The sequence below is a fragment of the Astatotilapia calliptera genome, chromosome 3 (assembly GCF_964374335.1).
Source record: "Astatotilapia calliptera chromosome 3, fAstCal68.1, whole genome shotgun sequence".
NCBI lineage: Eukaryota > Metazoa > Chordata > Actinopteri > Cichliformes > Cichlidae > Astatotilapia > Astatotilapia calliptera.
Genome location: NC_137424.1, coordinates 61,412,499 through 61,433,741, shown reverse-complemented (window position 1 = coordinate 61,433,741; position 21,243 = coordinate 61,412,499). Strand labels below are relative to the sequence as shown.

The following is a 21,243-nucleotide window of genomic DNA, read 5'->3' as shown; positions in this document are numbered from 1 at the left end:
TCACACTCCCTTGCTACCTCCCAGAGTCCTCAAAGAGACAAAAGACTCTTCCTGTGGCGTGGTCTGCTTCCCCCAACTTCCTTACTACACCCCCACCATTTGTCTTACAGTATGGGTGTCAGACATGTTAAAATCCAGTGGCACCAAGGCATTATACAATAAAATAATGTGATTAATACATAAGTAAAATAAATTCCTATACAATCCCACCCTTTGATTTTTAAATCAAAGAATCACATTAATACCAGAATTTCTTTCCTGGCATTCTGTATATCACATCAACATTATTGTACACTTAAAGGAGTTTCACACTGTGTATCCTCACTTCACTGTTCTCCCACCACCCTTTGTTCATCTTTAATCTTCCCCACAATCTAAGCTCTCACATGCAAATGGCAACAACAATGATACAGAGGAAAGGCCTTCTCCAGAGTGTCAAAGTACTTTGCATGGCAAAGTGAAGCAGCATTTGGTGGTCATTCTCAGTCACGATCATGGCTCCTGGTGTCTGTGCCGTTTACAGAGTCATAATTCCAACGCTGATCTCCCTTTGCGCTGTCACCGTTGGAGCTTGGCACGCTCTCTCCATCCCTCGATTTCTGTTCCAACGCAGCTGTAGATTAGGAGCAGAGCAAGTCGTACACTCCTGTAGTCTTCCTAAACGTCAACGTAGAAACTCTTTCATTTTATTTTAAGATTTTGCTGTTCAAAACCTCCTCGTGACAATCCTTTGGAAGCCCAGTGGTGCAGCCCACTGTCGTTTGTCTGCTGTCCTGCAGATGGTCCCTGCTTCTCACTGGTCCTCTTGGAGCCTTCTCTCCTGGTCATGGTCTGCATCTGCACCTCAGTCAATCCTTCCATATCTCTCATGTCACGGTCTCTGCAACCCTCTTTTGCCCTCTGTCAGCTTAGCACAATTAGACATGCACAATAAAGTTACGCATTGTCTCTTAAAAATTCCAGGGATTCTCCCCTGGAGTAGTTTCACTCCAGGCCCTGTCTTAAGAAGAGGTAAAACATTAGCCAGCGATGTGTCCTGCTGTAAATCATGTGATTAGATCATATGATTAACCCTCTGCTGTGGAAAAGGTGATATAGATGTTAGCGCAGCGCATCTGTATGCACACTTTCTCACAGTGACATTTGCATTGTAAACAATACAAGGTCATGAATAACACACTGCTGTTAAATTCACAGACACAGAAAGTGGCAGTTAAAAGGTTAAGTCAGCATGGCCCAAAAGCCCATGCAACCCAGGATGTTGCTGTCACCTTTCTGCTCCTGTAAAAAGAAACATACATACATACATACAGTGTTGGTCAAGTTACTTGAAAAAAGTAATCAGTAACTAATTACTGATTACTTCCCCAAAAAAGTAATCCCGTTACTTTACTGATTACTTATTTTCAAAAGTAATTAATTACTTAGTTACTTAGTTACTTTTTAAAAACACAATTTACAACCTGAATAGGTGATAAAGCGATAGATCTTTCAGCCCAATTGTACTTTTTCTACATAATCACAAAATTTGGGCTATAATGGTTGTATTGATGTATAGCAACTTGAAATGCTCCCAAAAATGCACTACAACATGTAAAAATATAATAAAGCTCTGGCGGACTTGGTTCTATGGCAGGTCTTAAAGAGTTAATGAGGTTTTTCAGTCTGGTTGCATCTACATTCCACGGAAACAGTTGTTTTTTAAAGGTTTTTAATGACATCCTTCTAGCAAATGATCCTGGAAGCTCTGTGATTCTTGTGCTTTTAGATCTTACTGCAGCATTTGATACTGTGACCACATTATTCTCATCTCCCATTTGGAAAACTGGGTTGGCTTCATTACTATCTGAGTGACAGAATGTTTAGTGTTTATGTTGAAAGATGTTTGTCCACATCAGCCCCCCATTCTTGTTGGGTGCATGAGGGCTCAATCTTTGGTCTTCTTCCTTTTTCATTGTACTTGTTCCCTTTGGACTCTATTCTTAGAAAACACCAAATATCCTGTCACTGCTACACAGATCTATGCCATATTTACTTGCCTTTATCACCTAGTAGTTCAGGCTCCATCCAATTCCTTTTAAACTGTTTTGAAGATGTCATGGCTTGGATGGCTCTGAACTTTTTGAGCTTGAATGAAAGCAAAACAGAGGTAATTATACTTCGGCCTAATAATATCTCATGCAACCCAGTTATTAATTATGGTTGGCTTAGGTCAAACAGCATGTCACAAATCTGGGAGTCATTATGGACTTGGATTTTAAACTGAATAAACAAATCAGTTCTGTGTTGCAGAAACTCTTTTTTCCAGTTTAGGCAAATAGCAAAGCTTAAACCAGTTTTGTCAAGGCATGATTTGAAGGAAATAATACACGCCTTGATCTCAACTAGGCTTGAATATTGCAATGCACCTTATACTGGAGACAGCCAAGCATCCATCTCATGTCTTCAGCTTGTTCAAAATGTTACAGAAATAGAAGACCTGCTACAAACTTCCAGAATCTCTTTTCTCTTTTAACCGCCTGTCACTTCAGGTCTTCCTTTCCACAGAGATAACATCAGCATGAAGCTGCTGATTGTGTCTGCACTTCTTTGTGCAATGATGTCTTTGACAGCTGCTATTGGTGAGTACTGGAGTATAATATGCATCATATGTGTAATTAATCATACAGATGAATAACACAAAGTAAATCTTGTGTAAAAATACAAAAAAAAAAGGAAAACTGATGATGAAAGTCAAATCAAATCACTTTTATTGTCACATCACATGTGCAGGTACATTGGTACAGTACATGTGAGTGAAATTCTTGTGTGCGAGCTTCACAAGCAGCAGAGTTGTGCAAAATACAATAACGTAAACAAGCAAAATACAAGAATGGCTACATCTGAAACTAATAAATATATGTACAATATATAATAGTATATGCATTTCTGGATGTGTATACTAAATATTTTTCTACGTGTGTGTGTGTGTGTACACATATTTTACAAATTAAATAGAGTAAACAATAAAATAAAATATATAAAAATATACAGAGTTGAGACATGTGCAAAACAGTGGCGTTACTGTACAGTATGGAGTGCATAATGTTAAAGTTCCAGTAGTGAAGCTGAGGTGTCTATGACGTGTTCAGCAGTCTGATGGCCTGGTGGAAGAAGCTGTCTCTCAGTCTGCTGGTACGGGACCGGATGCTGCAGAACCTCCTTCCTGAGGGAAGTAGTCTGAACAGTTTATGGGTGGGGTGACTGGAGTCCTTGATGATCCTCCCCGCTTTCCTCAGGCAGCGCTTCCTGTAGATGTCTTGGAGGGAGGGAAGCTCACCTCCAATTATCCGTTCAGAGCACCGCACTACTCGCTGGAGAGCTTTGCAGTTGTAGGCGGTGCTGTTGCCATACCAGGTGGTGATGCATCCAGTGAGGATGCTCTTAATGGCACAGTGATAGAAGGTCCTGAGGATGCGGGGGCTCATGCCAAATCTTTTCAGTCTCCTGAGAAAGAAGAGGCGCTGCTGCGCCTTCTTCACTGTTTTGTTTGTGTGTACTGACCACGTAAGATCCTCAGCCAGATGTACACCAAGGAACCGGAAGCTGCTCACTCTCTCCACAGCAGCGCCGTTGATGGTGATGGGGGTGTGTACTTCTCTGCACCTCCGGAAGTCCACTATCAACTCCTTTGTCTTTGCGACGTTGAGGGTGAGATGGTTGTCTTGACACCAGTGGGTCAGGGCGCTGACCTCCTCCCTGTAGGCCGTCTCATCACTGTTGGTGATAAGACCCACCACTGTAGTGTCGTCCGCAAACTTCACAATGATGTTGGAGTTGTTAGTGGCCGTGCAGTCGTAGGTGTAGAGTGAGTACAGGAGAGGGCTCAGTACACACCCCTGTGGAGCACCAGTGTTCAGTGTGATGGGGGATGAGGTGATGCTGCCCAGTCTGACCACTTGGCGTCTGTCAGACAGGAAGTTAAGGATCCAGCTGCAGAGGGAGCTGCTCAGTCCTAGATCCTGCAGTTTCCTGTCCAGCTTCGAGGGAACGATGGTATTGAATGCTGAGCTGTAATCTACGAACAGCATTCTCACATACGTGTCTCTCTTCTCCAGGTGTGACAGGGCAGTGTGTAGTGTCAGGGCTATGGCATCATCAGTGGACCTGTTGTGGCGGTATGCGAACTGTAGAGGGTCCAGTGAGTCGGGTAGTGCAGAGCAGATGAAGTCCCTGACAAGCTTCTCGAAGCATTTGCTTACGATGGGGGTCAGGGCTACAGGTCGCCAGTCATTCAGTGAGGAGATGGTGGAGGATTTGGGTACAGGGACGGCGGTGGCTATTTTGAAGCAGGCTGGGACTACAGACAGAGAGAGGGAAAGGTTGAGCCGCGCATGACTTGAGGACGCGGCCGGGAATCCCGTCTGGACCAGTAGCTTTGCGCGCATTCACCTTCCTGAAGCACTTCCGCACATCCTCCTCAGACACAGTGTGCGCACTGACGTCATCCGCGGTGCGCACACTGTCCGGTCTCATGGTGTTCGCTGTGTCGAATCTAGCGTAGAATACGTTTAGATCCTCACACAGAGAGGCCGTGGTCTGCGGTGTGCTGGTTTTCCCTCTAAAGTCTGTGATCGTGTTTAGTCCCTGCCACATACTCCGAGGGTTGTCAAACTGTTGCTCCACCCTGTCCCTGTACTCACGTTTGGCTGCTTTGATCGTCTTTGATCGGAGTTGGTAATGTGCGTGTTTGTAGTCCGATGTGTTCGCGGAGCCAAAGGCGGTGCTCCATGCCGCCAGTGCCGCGCGAACATCTCCGTTAATCCAGGGTTTTTGATTTGGGAAGGATTTAACTGTTCTGGATGGGACGACATCTTCCACGCATTTCCTGATTAATCCGCAGACTGAGTCTGTGTACTCATCAATGTCCCTAGCAGCCACGTGAAACATTTCCCAGTCCGCGTGATCAAAACAGTCCCGCAGCGCACACTCCGATTGGTCCGTCCAACGGTGCACCGCCCTACGGGTTGGAGCTTCCCGTTTCAGCTTCTGCCTGTAGGCCGGCAGGAGCAGGATGGAGCGGTGATCTGATTGGCCGAATGGGGCGCGGGGGAGGGCTTTGTACGCATCCCGGAAAGAGGTGTAGCAGTGGTCAAGTAGCCGGTCTCCACGAGTGTTGAAATGGATGTGTTGGTGGAGTTTGGGTGAGACTTTCTTCAGGTTTCCCTTATTAAAGTCTCCGGCTGTGATAAACGCTGCCTCTGGGTGTGCGGTTTCCTCACTGCTGATCGCGCTGTACAGTTCCCTGAGTGCTCGGTCAGTGTCGGCTTGTGGGGGAATGTAAACAGCCGTAATAATCACTGCTGTAAATTCCCTCGGTAGCCAGAATGGCCGGCACTTAATCATCAGGTACTCCAGGTCCGGTGAGCAGAAGGATTTGACCGGGTGCACGTTCGCATAATCACACCAGCTGTTGTTGATCATGAAACATACACCACCGCCTCTGCTTTTCCCAGTAAGATCCTGTGACCTGTCCGCGCGGTGCACAGAGAACCCCGGTAGTTGTATTGCGGAGTCCGGTACCTCGTCTGATAGCCAGGTTTCTGTGAGGCAGATCACGCAGCAGTCCCGCATCTCTCGCTGGAATGAGATCCGTGCCCGAAGCTCGCACAGCTTGTTCTCCAGAGACTGCACATTAGCCAGTAATAAACTGGGTAACGGTGGTCTGTTAGTGCGCCGTCTCAGTCGAACCAGAACGCCAGATCTTCTCCCTCTGCGTCGGCGTTTGCGGCCTCCAGGGACAGAGAACAAAGGCGTCTCAGGTGAGATGAATGGGGGGTCTGCAAACGGAGCGTCCGTGTTGCAAAACTTGAACTCCGGAAAGCTATAAGAAAGACCGTCTTTTATGTCCAATAAGGTTTGTCGGTCGTACACAAGGAGACATGTGCTACTCGTGAAAAAATGAAGGAAAAGTAAAATTAAACACAGAAAAAAGCTGTTGCTTGGGGGGAGCTCGCGACAAGGCTGCCATACTCTGCGCCATCTTAGATTTCAACATCTCTTTGAATATATCCAGCTCTTGAAGATGAAGAGGGCAGCAGTGGGACAGAGGAACTATTGCTTACAGCTCTGTGGAAAATTTCCAGAATATCACTAAACGTAATTATAGTTCTGTCATTCTGAACAGAAGAAGTGCAATGTCCAGCAGGACACACAGCTAAGGTTGTGGTACAAAAGAAGTGTTATGGGTTATGAGAGAAAAAAAAATTAGTCAAAAAATAAAGCAAATCTACATCTGTGGATCTGAAAAGTCTAATCATGTCATAGACACTGAACGAGCAGAGGTGCTGTTAGAGTCAAATTGTTAAATGTTGCCATTATTTTACTTAACTTTGTAAGTCTTAGTTCAAACTGTATAATCAAAGACATTCCTTTGTTTCTGACCCCCTCCCCAACCTGTTGAACGGTGGGAGAGCCTGTAGTATTTTATTATAGGTACATCCTATGTGAAGGTTCTGTTTTCTTGTTTAGTAAACTTCCTGCCTTCATTACCCTTTTGGTGAGCAGGAGGTCACACAAATGCACCCCCAAACACAAAAACACGCACTCGCGTGCACATGCATACACACGCACACGCACGCACACACACACACACACACACACACACACACACACACACACACACACACACACACACACACACACACAGTGGCTTGCAAAAGTATTCAGCCTCCTTGAACTTTTCCACATTTTGTCACATTACAGCCACAAACATGAATCAATTTTATTGGAATTCCACGTGAAAGACCAACACAAAGTGGTGTACACGTGAGAAGTGGAACGAAAATCATACATGACTCCAAACATTTTTTACAAATAAATAACTGAAAAGTGGGGTGTGCTCACAGATATTGAAGCTTGCACAGAGAGAGAGAGACAGAGATGCCCCTGAGACAATGCAGCACATAACAGCAGGATAAAAGATGCTAGCAAGCAGGGCATACATGGAACGTCATAACCAAATGGCCAGCATAGTATACCCTAGTGGCCTGGATACAGTAGGGCCTTGAAGTCCCGAGGTCAAAATAGGAGACGCGCCCTAGGGTGGTGGAGAATGACCGAGCTAAGATCCTGTGAGACTTCCAGATAGAGACGGACAAAATGGTGGTGGCTAACCAACCGGATATAGTGGTGGTAGACGAACAGAAGAAGACGGCCGTAGTGATCGATGTAGTGAATCGAATGACACAGACATGAAGATGAAGGAATATGAGAAGCTGGAGAAATACCAAGAGCTCGAGAAGATGTGGAGGGTGAAGGTAACAGTGGTCCCAGTGATAATCGGACCACTCGGAGCAACAACTTCCAAACTAGCCAAGTGACTCCAGCAAATCCCAGGAACAACATCAGAAATCCCTGTCCAGAAGAGCCCATTCCTAGGAACAGCTGAGATACTCTCAAGCTCCCAGGCATCTGGTAGAGAACCCGAGCTTGAAGGATAAAGACCATCCACAGAAGCGAGGGGATTTTTATTTTTATTTTTTTGAAGAGAGAGAGGAAGAGACTCATATTTGTTTCACCTTACTTCAACTGTACAGAGACACCTAAAAAGTGGCTGTTCTATTAGGAATACTGTTGATAGAAGCCACAAACTATTCAAAAAGGTGATCAAACTGTCATGCCCATGTAAACATATTTTTTTAATTGTCCAAAGTCTTCGAGTAGAAGGACATCTAATTAAGACTGATAATAGAACCAGCAAATGCAGATAAATATTAAATTCCCCAGTTTTAATACATGCATATTATGACTGCTGAATATGTATATGCCTTAACACAAGAGATGTAACACAGATAGATGCTTGACTGATAGCTTTAATGTTGCATAAAAAAGCAAAAAATAAAGAGATAAACAGAAGAAGCAACAGTTTTGTAAGATCAATGCTGTGGTAACACAATCAGTCTGCTCTTGTTAAAGACACAAGGCCTAAAAGACAATGCAGTTTTTGTTGATTTGTCATTTGGATGTTTAGATTGGGTGCTACCAAGGAAGGGAAAAAAATGTAACTAGAAAATGAAAGAAGAAGGAGCAAGCATAACACAAACACTATTATACATCAGTTTGTGTTTTTATGGGAGTTTCATGCTTCAGTGTCAGCCGAGGAGTGTTGATTTTTTCTTGGCACAGACAGATGGCCGATGTAAGCCACACTCCAGATCATCCCAACACTTGGAAGCTGCAAAGTTCAAAAACAGAAATTAGTAAATTCATTTAAAATCATTCACATATTAAGTATTCATGTTAAATATTAAGCTCTGAATTACGGGTATAATTTATCTGGAGACAATTCTGGTTGCCACCACTAGGCTGTCCTGGGCACCAGTGTGTATAGTGAAAAGAGCTCCCATCACTCCACAGCCAAACTTTTTCCTAGAAGACAGAGATTGGTAGCATCAGTTCAGGCGGGCCTAAAGATCATGCCTAGCCAAAGTCTTGTCAAATCAGCTTTATTTAATTGACATAACGAATGTAACCAGCTGGCAAATCTCCCATATTATTCATAATATTATTTAAGCTGCTTTTATCTGTCAGTGGCTTCTGTATTTTCATTAATGACATATCTGTCATTAAGAGAAACAGAAAGGTATTGATAAAAAAAAGGTACCTCGAATTCATAAGTTCCTCCAATCCAAGTTTGCATGTAGTCATGATCACTAGTGAGCTTCTGAATGTAACGGTACTCGTTGCTGCTGTGCACAGATGCAAGGTGTCCACCCATTGACTTGCAGTTTCTCTTCAGTAAAGAGTTACACAGAGAGGTTTTCAAAGTCACAACTAGGCTAGATGTGTTTTAATCAAGTTTTGAAGACAATACAAATCAGAGAAACTTACCTCAGCTTGACCCCAACTCATGGATCTTGGAACGTAGACAAAACAGCGATGATTGAAATGAGACCAACGATGAGGACAACCAGAGGACATGTTGAACCGGTAACTCCTTGCTAGTGACAAATAAATAGGTGTATGTACATGTGTCTCCAGCTGATATTATATTTTGTTTTATTTTCAATCATGACATATGCAATATTGAAAAAAACAAACAAACAAATACCATCTCGACAATTAAATATTATGTAGTTTAAGTGACTGAAAATGTGCAGGGCATTTTGATTCCCTTACAGTTATAAATTGTAATTATGCAATGTATGCAGCTGCAATCTCCTTTTAGTAGTTATTAATCTTTTCACTCTAGTAATAGGCAGTAAAATTTCCAAACACAAAGTTTCATCAAAAATTATAAATATAGGAATAATCATAAAATCAATAACAAAGAGAACTGAACAGAACAAAACATGATCACTTAAAAAAAGTCAATGGAAATGTGTTTTAGCAACTGAATCTGCAAGTATCTCTGGTCCTGGTAAAGCTGAGGGGGCATGGTGGCAAAGTATGGTCACCTTTGGATTTAAACTTTCGACTTTTTGATAGCCAGAAGGGCTGATATGAGGCTGATATTAGGCTGGCATTTCTGGTATGTGACTTGTGCTCAAACTTAGGCAATTGTTAAACCGAAAAATGACAAACCAATATGGTATTTATAGTTATACAACGTATACTAAATGAACAACTTTAATGTATCTAAAAGGTCTTTGAACTGGCTTGTGACTGTTTTTATTTTCTTTTTTTTGGGACTCTATTTCTATGTGCAATTTAAATTTCATAATATCTCTTCCTCTCTCTTGCTGTATTATATATAATTATATATTTTAAAAAAAAATTTGTTGACCTGCGTTTCCTTAAAAGATATCCTCCTTATTATAAACTCATCATGCATAACACAATTGCTTTCCTTTTTTTTTATAAACGTGATTAACTTTGGTGAAAATCTGGAAATGTCCACTGACCTGTTGGAATTAAACCTCCTGCACCACTGCCGACATCTTCATGTGGCAGAAATGAACAAATTAAAACATTAGATGGTGACGAATTATTTAAACATGTACATACTGACATATATTTACATACTTTACATTATACTGCAATACTCACTAGCAGTGGTCAGAACCATCAATCCACAAAGAAGTGCAGCCAGAACCAGGAGCTTCATGGTGTCTCTGTGAAAAAACAGAAGACAATAATACTGTCAATTCTTTAAATAAAGGAGATAAGATAATTTAAGAGTTTGTACCAGACCTTTTGTAGAAGGTCTTCTTTCTTTTCAGTGTGAGCCAGTAGCTTCAGCCTTCCACCTTAGAGGTGATGAACAGCTCCGAGACTAGTGTTTATATACTCTTACATTTGTATACTTGCAAAATCAGGAAACAACTTATTTCTTAACCAAAAAAACAACAACAACCAAACAAACAAAAACCCAATTGCCTCATCCCTAATTTGATTTCATGCTGACTTGGTTTCAGATATTTACTGATAGTCAACAGAGAGGTTTCAAAGATTACAAGGATCAAGGATATTAAAATACATTGTAATTAGTGTCATTATCAGTATTTAAAAAGATACAATGCATAACGTCTTCCTCCTGTTCTAAAAGTTAAGAATGTATTGCCACCCCTTGATAACGTAATTGTGACTGAAAATATTGTTGCAGTTAGTTAAATATAAACTGGAAGAAATATCATGTTGTCCTTTGAGATAAAACTGAAGATTTAAACAGTTTTAAATCCATTACACTAACAGAGAACTCTACAACCTGGTAACATGGACTTTAAATACTTACAACTTTAAATAAAGACAGTAGCTGCAGGTTTCATAGATGTGTAATTTATTCTTTTCATTTAATAGAGTAGTAAGGTCTATTATACTATAATATAATAGTGCGCATGTGCCAACCAGCATGTAGCCTGTTACAGTTAGTCCTGCTTTTTCTCATTAGTTTAGCTTTTTTTCCTTACTTGTACTTTTATCTGTTTATTATCTTTCCCTCAATCATGTGGATTGAGAGAGTTTCTGTTCTGCTGGTGGACGCAGAAGTGCTACTTTTGTCGAGGAACGGGACAACACCTATATACTGCATGGACTGTTTACTCGCTGGCCAGACCTGCAGACGTACCAGGTGCAATTTGGAGAAAAACACATCGGGGATGCAGAGGTCAAGGACAGAAGAGAAGGAAGAAGGAGACGGTGAGACAGCGGAGGCTCGAAGCAAGGAGGAGGTATAAACCGTGTCTGCCGTCTATCGTATGGGAAATGATACGATAAATAAATAATAAATAAAATTGATGAGCTCTCAGTGCTTGTACGGAGTCAGAGGGAATACCAGGAGTGTAGTCTTATGTCTTTCACTAAATCATGGATGCACCAGGACATTCCCAACGATAACACATCCTTGGAAGGCTTCCATACTGTTCGGGCAGACAGGGACAGCATCAGTAGTGGTAAGAAGAAAGGAGGTGGGCTTGCTGATTTTGTTATACATAACAATAAAAGAAAGGTTTTGTTGCCCGGATATTGAACTGTGTGCTGTTGGACTCGGGCCGTATCATTTGCCCAGGGAATTTACTCACGTCAGATTGCTGGCTGTTTACGTTCCTCCCTCGGCTAACCCCAGAGCTGCATGTGACACTACCCACTCAGCACCCAAGTGCCTTCATTCTGATCTTGGGTGACTTCAACCATGTTACATGGACAATACATTACCAGCATTTAAAAAATATGTGGACTGTCCCACCAGGGGGGAGAGAATCTTAGATCTACTGTATGCTAATGCTAAGGATGCATACAGCTCCTCCTCCCTCCCCCCACTTGGAAGGTCAGATCACAACCTGATTCACCTCACCCCCCACTATGTGCCAATGGTGAGGAGGGAACCTGTCACCACGAGGAGCATTACCCACATCACCCACTGCGTGAGTATGTGAGTGGGCTGAGCAGCTCCTTTAGTCAGAGACTGAAACACCCTCGCTGCAGGAAGGAGCGCTTTCGCAGATCATTCATCCCAACAGCAGTTAGACTCTATAACTCCTCAATCACGATGTCATAAGTCACTGGACACTGTGAACATCCACAGTCACCACTTCATGCATAATGGACCTTCCATGACCTTCCAAGCTATATAGTTTATGTCTTCCATATTTCCAACTATATCCATAATCACATACTGTGTATGCTACCATTGTATATAGTGTATTATCTTACTTTTTTCATTGATTGTACTTATTTGTATTTTTGTATTTCCTTCATATATCTGTACCTCAGCTGAGGTGACGCAAAAATTTCCCCTTTGTGGGATCAATAAAGTCTTATCTTATCTTATTAGGAGGTGGTCAGAGGAGGCCTTGGCGGAAATACAGGGCTGTTTCGAGGTGACCGACTGGGAGATACTCTGTGAGCCTCACGCCGAGGACATCAATGGGCTTACTGAGTGTATCACAGACTACATAACTTTCTGCACAGACTCAATTGTTCCAGCTCAGACTGTTCATTGTTTCCCAAATAACACGTTGTGGGTGACTAAGGTAAAGAGGTGAGAAGGGTTCAGGTGTTTCTGAAGGACAAGATCAGAGAGGCTAAGGACAATTACAGGAGGAAGCTGGAGTGGAAACTCCAGCAAAGCAGCATGAGAGAGGTTTCGAATGGCATGAAGACCATCACTGGATTCAGGCCAACCAACAGCAGGGGAGGTAAGGGAGGTGAGAATAGAGCTAATGAGTTGAATTTGTTCTTCAACAGATTCGAAACTGCAGTGACTGCTCTCACCCCCCCCCCCCCCCCCCCCAAAAAAAAAACAACTCACCTGTAGTCAGCCTGGAATCCAGAACAACACCACTGTACCTCCCTCTCTCTTCACATAGCGCTGTTGTCTCTTGTGAGAGTCCTGACACCTCAATCGTGCCTATACCCATCTGGACCAGCCGGCGAGCACTGTGAGGGTCATGTTTTTTGACATTTCCAGTGCTTTCAATACCATCAGGCCGACCCTCCTGGGTGATACGTTAGCAGCGATGCAGGTGGATGCTTCTCTGGTGTCCTGGATTGTTGATTACCTGACAGGAAGACCACAATATGTACGTCTCCCACACTGTGTGTCTGACAAGGTAATCAGCAACACAGGGGCACCACAAGGGACTGTCTTCTCCCCCTTCCTCTTCACCCTCTACACCACAGACTTCAGCCACTGCACAGAGGCCTGCCATCTTCAGAAGTTTTCTGATGACTCTGCGGTGGTTGGATGCATCAGCAGGGATGATGAGACAGAGTACCAGGCTGTGGTCGACTCCTTTGTCACGTGGTGTGAGCAGAATCATCTGCAGCTCAACGTGGCAAAGACCAAGGAATTGATAGTGGACTTCAGGAATGTCAGGAAACACTTGACCCCTGTTTCAATCCAGGGGGTCAATGTTGACATTGTGGAGGACTATAAATACCTTGGAGTACACATTGACAATAAACTGGACTGGGCTAAAAACACCACAGCACTTTACAGGAAGGGCCAGAGTCGTCTCTATTTTTTGAGATGACTGAGGTCCTTCATCATCTGCTGAAGAATGCTCAGGATTTTCTATGATTCTGTTGTGGCCAGTGCGATCCTCTATGCTGTTGCATGCTGGGGGAGCAGGCTGAGTGTCGCAGATGCCAACAGACTTAATAAACTGATCCGTAAGGCCAGTAATGTTGTGGGGATGGAGCTGGACTCCCTTAAGGTGGTGTCGGAGAGGCGGATCTTGTCCAAGATAAAGACAATGTGGGATAATACCTTCCACCCACTCCATGACATGCCTGTCAGTCACAGGAGCATGTTCAGTGAGAAACTGAGATTACCGAAAAGCACCACTGAACGACACAGGAAAACTTTCCTGCCTGTGGCCATCTCCCTCTACAAGTCCTCCACCTAACACACTGTATACTGCAATAGCTACACCCTTTTTGCACATGTTCTTCTTTCTTATTCAGCTATTTATCAATAAGTGACTTATATGTATATATATGTGCATATGCATGCATACATTGTATATATTGTGCTATTCTTTACTTAGTGTATTGTCTGTCTGTGTTACTGTTTATACTGGAGCACTGTAACCAAAATAATTTCCCTTAGGGATCAATAAAGTATTCTGATTCTGATTACCAACAGCTATATCCACTATGGGGGGAAACTAGTGAGGGAGACCATTAAGACCAAGCTGGGATTCTTGAGTCTAGAGGTTTGGAGAAACTTCCTCCCTTTCTTTCATCACAGCTGTCATGTTGACCCATTGAGAGAGGCATCGTTTCAGAAACATCAGGAAAGCCTGAAGTTTGTCGCAGGCATCACACAGGACTCAAGATCTTCACCACCAACTCCCTGGGAACTCGTCAAAGCTCCACTGTAGACCTGCCCCAGAAGATGAATAACCCAAGATTTCATGAACAGCGTGATAGAGACCTATCCTCTTTGTAATTTCAGAAGTACTCAGATAATCCTCAGAGGATTCAGTCCTGCAGAAAGATATATATTCAATATATATTATCCTCTCTGGTTATTCTGGTATGAATGACTCTGAATTACGTTATGGTAAATAACACACTATTGGCAAAAAAACGTGTGAAATAATTCCAGATTATAGTTTTTACTTCAACATACATGTGAAGACCTTTGACCTAAATAAAGTTTTATTTAATGCTGCTAGAGAGAACATTGTGTCTTCTTCATGCACGTTCAGTATTTAAAACAAGCCGTGAAGATCTGAGATCAGCAGCTTTTTGAAACACCAAACTGAGATACTGTTTGAACTACTATTGCTGATATATAGTCACAGTTACATGGATGTTTAATCGCTTTGACTGTTTGTCTTTAACTTTATCAGTAAAACAGCTGCAGTTACTGTTGTAAGTCCTGAGGTCTGAATCTGAGACCAGCTTCTGTAATAACAAAGAGAACAGAATCATCACAAGCTATGAAATATAAAGTGTGTCTCTCAAATCTGAAATAAAGCTAATCCTTCCATGTCCTCACACATCAGGATCTGAAGTTTTACTCTTACATGTTTTTCAGCTGACATTAGCTGTTACTTTATAAAAAAAAAAGCCTTATATACTATCAGATTATCCAGGCTAATATTTATCTTTGAGTAATTGGTGCTTTTTAAATGGAGATCTGCAAAGATGAGATGATGGAAAAAGTTTCCAGTCCTGGCTCAATCTGCTGCTGCATCATGGTCACCAACATAGGTGTCATAACTGGTGTTTGTGCTGCTTGGGTATTTGACAGCAAATATTAACGCTTTAAATTATTTCTCTTGAAGGATGTAAGTTGTACAGAGTACTGCTCATGTAACTTTGTGAACAATTAACAATAATTAGACTGTTTTTTAGCCTGAACATTTTAAACAAACTCAGGAAAAAAAACAAACAAAACAACAAAACAAATAAACGAAAACAAGAGTCTGCTAAAAAAAAAATCACCAGTGGAAAACTTAACCATAAATTTTAACTTAAGCTGCCAAACGGCCGTAGTTGGTTTTAGCACATAAATATTGGACTTATTATCAATGAGGGGTTACTGAAGTGCAAGCGTGTCTTTTAATTTGGTGTTTCTGTCCTTGCAGATGTGGCAAGAGACAAATTTAAATTTTAAAACCAGCTCTGCACAGGAGCAGAAAGTGTCATGATTCACTATGATAAAGGACCCAAACGCAAGACTCGGAAAAAAGAGGGATGAACAAGAAGAGGCAGTTTCTATTGTGCTGTGAAAACTCAGATGCCAAAATACAGGCAACAGAACATAATAACTGGAAACAAGGAAACTAAACTTGGAAACAGAGAACTAAGAAACTAAGAAACTAACAAGTTACACTTAGAACCAGGAGCATGGAGGAAACACATAATGCTTGTCGTACTCTCACTAATGTAAGGGTACGACACGATAATAAGCAGGTGATGACAGAGGGCTAAATTACACAGCAGAGTTATGAGAAAATGGGAGACAGAAGGGAAACACAGCTGGGCCTAATTAGGCAGGACGAGACAAGGGAAGCAAAACTAGGCACACAACCTAAGCACACTAAACTATAAACAAAAGAGCAAAAGAGACAACACGAAGCGTAGGTACAGAGACACAAACTTAACACTTGTCATTTTGTCTCTGCACACTACCACAGTGGATTGTACATCGAAAAATCAATATGTGACTGAAGTACAGACTTTAGCTTTAACTCAAGAGAAAAAGAACAATCACAGTCACAGTCATTTTTATACACAGTCTCCCATTTTCTCCCATGTTCGTATTTCATTGGACAATTACCTTAAAAGCAGTTTCATGGCCAGATGAGGCCTACTCCCTTATTCATTCATGAAAGTGAACCAGACAGAATACCTGAAGTTGTTTTTAACATGTTGAATTTGGATTGCATAGCTTGTTATTTCACTTTTAATGTTTTTTAAGACATGAGAAATTGATAAGTATGAGAACTACATTTTTCTTGTCATAGAAAAATTAATAAAACTTTCAAGTAAAAAGCAGAACTTTTGAAAAAAAAAGTATGATGAAATCTATGATGAAATTCCTTTTGTCAAACAAAACAGAAGTTACAAAACAACATTGTCTAGACATTTGTCTAGACAGCCCCAGTTCCAAGCAAGTTTAATTACAGAAAAAAAAATGTGATTATATAAATAAATACACATAATGCAATAATTGAATGATTTCCAAACTCATGAATCCAGATTTTATGCATAACAAAGCACAGGAAACATACAAAAATGCTTGAACCGAGAAAACTTAACATTATATGAAAAACAACAAATCGTCTTAAATTTAATAGCAACACATCTAGCTCGAAAAGTCAGTGGTACTACAAAAAACAGCTGGCAGCTAATTGGATTAATTGGCAACAGGGTAGTAACATGATATATTCTATAATAATAATAACTTAGAGAGGCAGTTTTCTTAAAAGTAAATCATGTTAGAAATTTTTTTCTCAATGTAATAATACAAATAGATTGAGTCTCTCATCATCTACAGTTATGTTTATCATCAATAGATTTTAAGAATCTAGAGAAATCTCTGTGCTCAAGACAAAGGCCAAAAAAACAAACAAAACAAAAAAAACTGCATAGACATGATCTTTGGGCTGTCAGGCAATGCTACATTGAAAACATTCTGTTCACTGTATTGGAGGATTACTTACAAGGAAAATAGTGTCAGCAGATTTCACTAGGTGATCCACAATTGCTGGTTAAAACTCATGCAAAAAAAAAATCTATATGTGTACATAATCCAGAAAGGCGAATAATTTGGCTCAATAGTTAAATTGAGGCTAAATTGAAAACTGTTCTGTGGTCAGACATATCAGAAGTTGAAACAATTTTTGGAAAACAATAAAACAGGTCAAAGACATGGTTTGGTCCTTTTTGTCATTTATCGTTATTGGACATATGTGAAATTTTTAGTTTGTTTGTTTGTTTTCTGTGGTGCTTTTGTGTCTACAGATATATATAGAGAGAGTTCTTCACCACCACAGGCCTGTTGGGTAATTTAGATCAGCCTTCTGTTGAACCTGTACCATGCTAAGACATGGATGAACTCTTGAATAGACTTAAGGAGTAGGTAGTTTTCTCTTTTAAAAAGCTATTTTTTTTTTCAAAAAATATGCACATTTATCAGGTAGTTTATTATTTAAAATGTTTAAGACTGATGACAGTCAGTCACAATCAGCCTGAAATGTAATAGTAAAATTATCCATCTGATACCCCCAGACATTGATCCTGTTCGTCTGAGAAATTAAGTTTAATCTTACTTCAAAAATGCTGAAATTCTGTTAATTGCTGCTACAATCAAAAGTCGTGTCGTTTTCTTATTATCAGACAACTGAAACTGGGCTGCATTGAAGGGTAGTGTTTAAGGAAGGTACCCAAATTTGTTCATGACAAATCTGAGCAGCTTTTCCTATCGCGACTGGTAAATACATCTTGGTGAATTTTACCTCTGTTTATTGTCTTCTATGGTAAATGGACTGGTTCTACTCCATCTGAGCACTCAAAGTGCTTTATACAACTTGTTCATTCACCCAATCACACTTCTAGGTTTTCAGTGCTACCTAACTAACATTCATACACATTCAAACTCCGATGAATGCATCGGAGAGCAACTTGGGGTGAGTATCCTACCCAAGGATATTTGGCATGCAGACTGGAGCAGACTGGGATCGAACCAACAACCTTCCAGTTAGTAGGTGACCCGCTCTACTGCTAACAACTTATGTATCTGAATGTGACAAATGATAATCCTTTTCCCTGATAAATTTACATGTTAGACATAACACAATACCCTAACATTAGATTAGATTAACTAGATTCTGATTCTGAAGATGAGCGATACTGCGAGGAGTGCTTGGTATTCTGAAGCATTACTAAAAAAAAAAAGTAAAATTGAAAGGTGAATAAATAAAATGTTGGATCTACTAACAATGTGGAATATTTGGTGTTGAATTTAAAACACACAATGACAAAAAGAAATTCAAAGGTACATACAGCAGACGTCGATCAAAACTTAAATGCCAAAAGGAGAGAGGAGGATAATGTTCCTTCCTAACGGTGAATACATTAAAATACTGTTGAGTTTACCTTCTATTTAGAGTTACCTGCAAGGACGGGTCTACAGATCACACACATGGCGGTCCACACTTAAGATATCAAATATCAGTAATAGTTTAACAGGGATGCATAGAAACAATACATCAGATAGCTTGAAAGGTGCCGATGAGTTCGGTAATAAATCATTACCTGTAGTTACAATATTCTGATAAACTTCAAACTGCCTACCAAATAGCATTTTTGTCATGTTTTCTTCTTCTTAATCTTTGTCAGCTAAGTAGTCTTAAATCATTTCTTGCAGACAGACCGTTTATAAATCAAAACAACCAATGCTTAAAGAAATTATCAAGAAGTTTCCAAAGGAATACAAGTACACTTTTGAAGCTATTCAGCACATTTTCATTGAACTATCCAAAATTGCTCACCAGGCTGTTATTCCTTTAAATTACAATGCAAGGTATGGACCCTTTTTTGATATGTAGCCATATTGAAAAAACTGAACATTTTGTGAACACCTCAACATTTGTGTTGGCTAGTATTTCGCCAGTATTTGTTTACTTGCTTTTTGTGTGACTTGTAATATTGGTAAAGCATTGCACATCTTGTGCAAGAGGTAGGGTTTCTCTGTGGTTGACAAACTTATCAGTAGCTAAGTTAACAACTATTTAATGCATTCTACCAAAGTCAAGATTTTTATTTCTGGTTTAAGATTTAGCTGCAAATTTGGATAACGTTCATGCAGAAAGAGCATTTTACATCTGACATTATTTGTCAACTATAAGATCATAACTGTCATGGCAGGGCAAGGGGACCCAAATGCAGACAGGGAATGAGACGGAACTCAGTTTCAAACAAAAGGTGAGTCTTTTGTTGTGGCTGATAACATGAGATCAACACAGCAGGTAACCAGGGGCAGAACTAGACTAAAACCTAAACTGAACTCAACTAAACAATGATAACTATGACCAAACTGTGACAACTATGATACCTGGCATGAACATGTTTATGAGCAGGAACATGCTAGTAGCTATAAGACAAAACAAGACTTGAAACACAGGCAGGCCCTGAAGAAACTCATGAGAACACTAGAAACCTGACATGATCTTGAGGGAAGCAAACCAGATGCCCTGACAAATATGGAACGCCAGGACTGCCATAATGAATTAATTAAATACACCATTAAATAATTAATTAAATGTGTCAATAATTAATTAAAATTGGAATTAATTAATTAAATAAATAGTTATGACACATGTAATTAATTAATTATTGACACATTTAATTAATTATTTATGTATTTCACATTTTAATTAATTATTGACACATTTAATTAATTATTGACACATTTAATTAATTATTTATGTATTTCACATTTTAATTAATTATTGACACATTTAATTAATTATTTAATGATATATTTATTAGTATTTTAGTATTTATTTATTTATTGTCATTGTTGTTATTTATTTCATTTTGGCAGTCCTGGCGCCTGGCTCTCATCATGAAATAATTTTATCTGTCAGCCTCACCCATCAAACTCAGGGGGCGGGGTTAACGCTGCCCATGCAGCTTCTCTAACATTTGATTGGTTGCCGTGCAAAGTAAGTCAAAACAGGTCGATCCTAGATAATCGATTGCTTGTGTAGACTTGGGGCAGCCAGGTATCCCAGAATGCAGATCAAATCACAGGCAGCAATGGTGGTGGTGTAGTTTTAAAATACCCCGTTTTTCTGTCACCAGCTACACTTTTAACAGTGTTTTAGCCGCGAATGTCGCGCCGTATGTCTGGTCAGGTTGTCAACATAGAACATGTTTGCAAAAGTGCTCAGATGTTTTCAGAGATTTCACTAGCTCTGCTAACAATTAGCATGCAGAGTGCACCGAGGGGGTTACGTTAACCGGTTTGTTTACATATTCCACATGTTGCATTCGCAGATTCTCATTTTCACCGAACGATCGTCTCTTTCCGCCTGGTCTTGTGTCTCTGTGCTTCTGTAACATAAAGAACGAGCTGACATTTTTCTCACGAAACCAGCGATCAGCTCAACAGACCCTCAGTTTACCTGCATGCATCCTCCTCCTCATCTGTCAGCTGTTTAACACCTGCTGCTAATTCAAGAAACACGCCTACGTTACCTGGTGATAGTCACAGTTTAACTGGGCAGCCGGTACTCGATATAAAGCAATGTCAGCGCATTTTTCTGCACAAGATAAGTAAATATAGTTTTTCCCCGAGCGCAGAGCTGCTGGAGCTTGTTTCCTTACAGAGCACTTCATCAGCGGCTGATGTCCAATCACCGGCACACAGCTTTGAAACCTCAGCTGAGTTTTAGCTCTCAGTGGTTAAACGCTGGACTTCATTCACTCAGGTTCTGTCTGTCGGGTCACGTTTACTTCGCTGTTTTATTTACAGCTGAGCAAATCGGTTTGGCTGAGGTTAAAGTTACGTTTCATAACTGCATAGTTTCACAGACGTTTAATGGTTCACTGGCACATGTGTTAGACTGAACTATCATCTAAATATCATCTGTTTTTTAATAGTTATTCAACTGTATTCTAAGCACCAGCTGTCTGTTAGAATGTGATTGTTTTTCTCTCTCTCTGTTGGCAGAGGTATAAAAATGCGCAGGAAAATCTGACGTGCATGGCAAACTTCACCGACGATATTTAGGGAGGAATAAACACACATCAGACATAAATGAACCATTTGCCTGTCTCCATAATTGAGAGCATTTT

General features: G+C 40.7%; 1 protein-coding gene across 1 annotated transcript; it reads right to left on the bottom strand.

The window, feature by feature from the left end:
• Positions 1-7,835: 7,835 nt before the first annotated feature.
• Positions 7,836-10,268, bottom strand: LOC113017877 (type-2 ice-structuring protein-like). The gene is made up of 7 exons (XM_026160986.2): positions 10,174-10,268; positions 10,030-10,094; positions 9,885-9,920; positions 8,872-8,981; positions 8,645-8,773; positions 8,304-8,409; positions 7,836-8,215 (listed from the first exon to the last, which is right to left on the bottom strand). Exons 2-7 carry the CDS (start codon positions 10,085-10,087, stop codon positions 8,133-8,135), a joined length of 522 nt encoding a protein of 173 aa, XP_026016771.2. The 5' UTR covers positions 10,088-10,094; positions 10,174-10,268; the 3' UTR covers positions 7,836-8,132.
• Positions 10,269-21,243: the final 10,975 nt, after the last annotated feature.

Bases quoted from the DNA above. Each gene is read 5' to 3' on its own strand.
- LOC113017877 (XM_026160986.2), bottom strand. From the start codon at position 10,087: ATGAAGCTCCTGGTTCTGGCTGCACTTCTTTGTGGATTGATGGTTCTG. The intron at 9,921-10,029 runs GTGAGTATTGCA...TGCCACATGAAG, and splicing joins GATGGTTCTGACCACTGCTA to ATGTCGGCAGTGGTGCAGGA. The intron at 8,216-8,303 runs GTAATTCAGAGC...TGAACTTTGCAG, and splicing joins TCTCCAGATAAATTATACCC to CTTCCAAGTGTTGGGATGAT.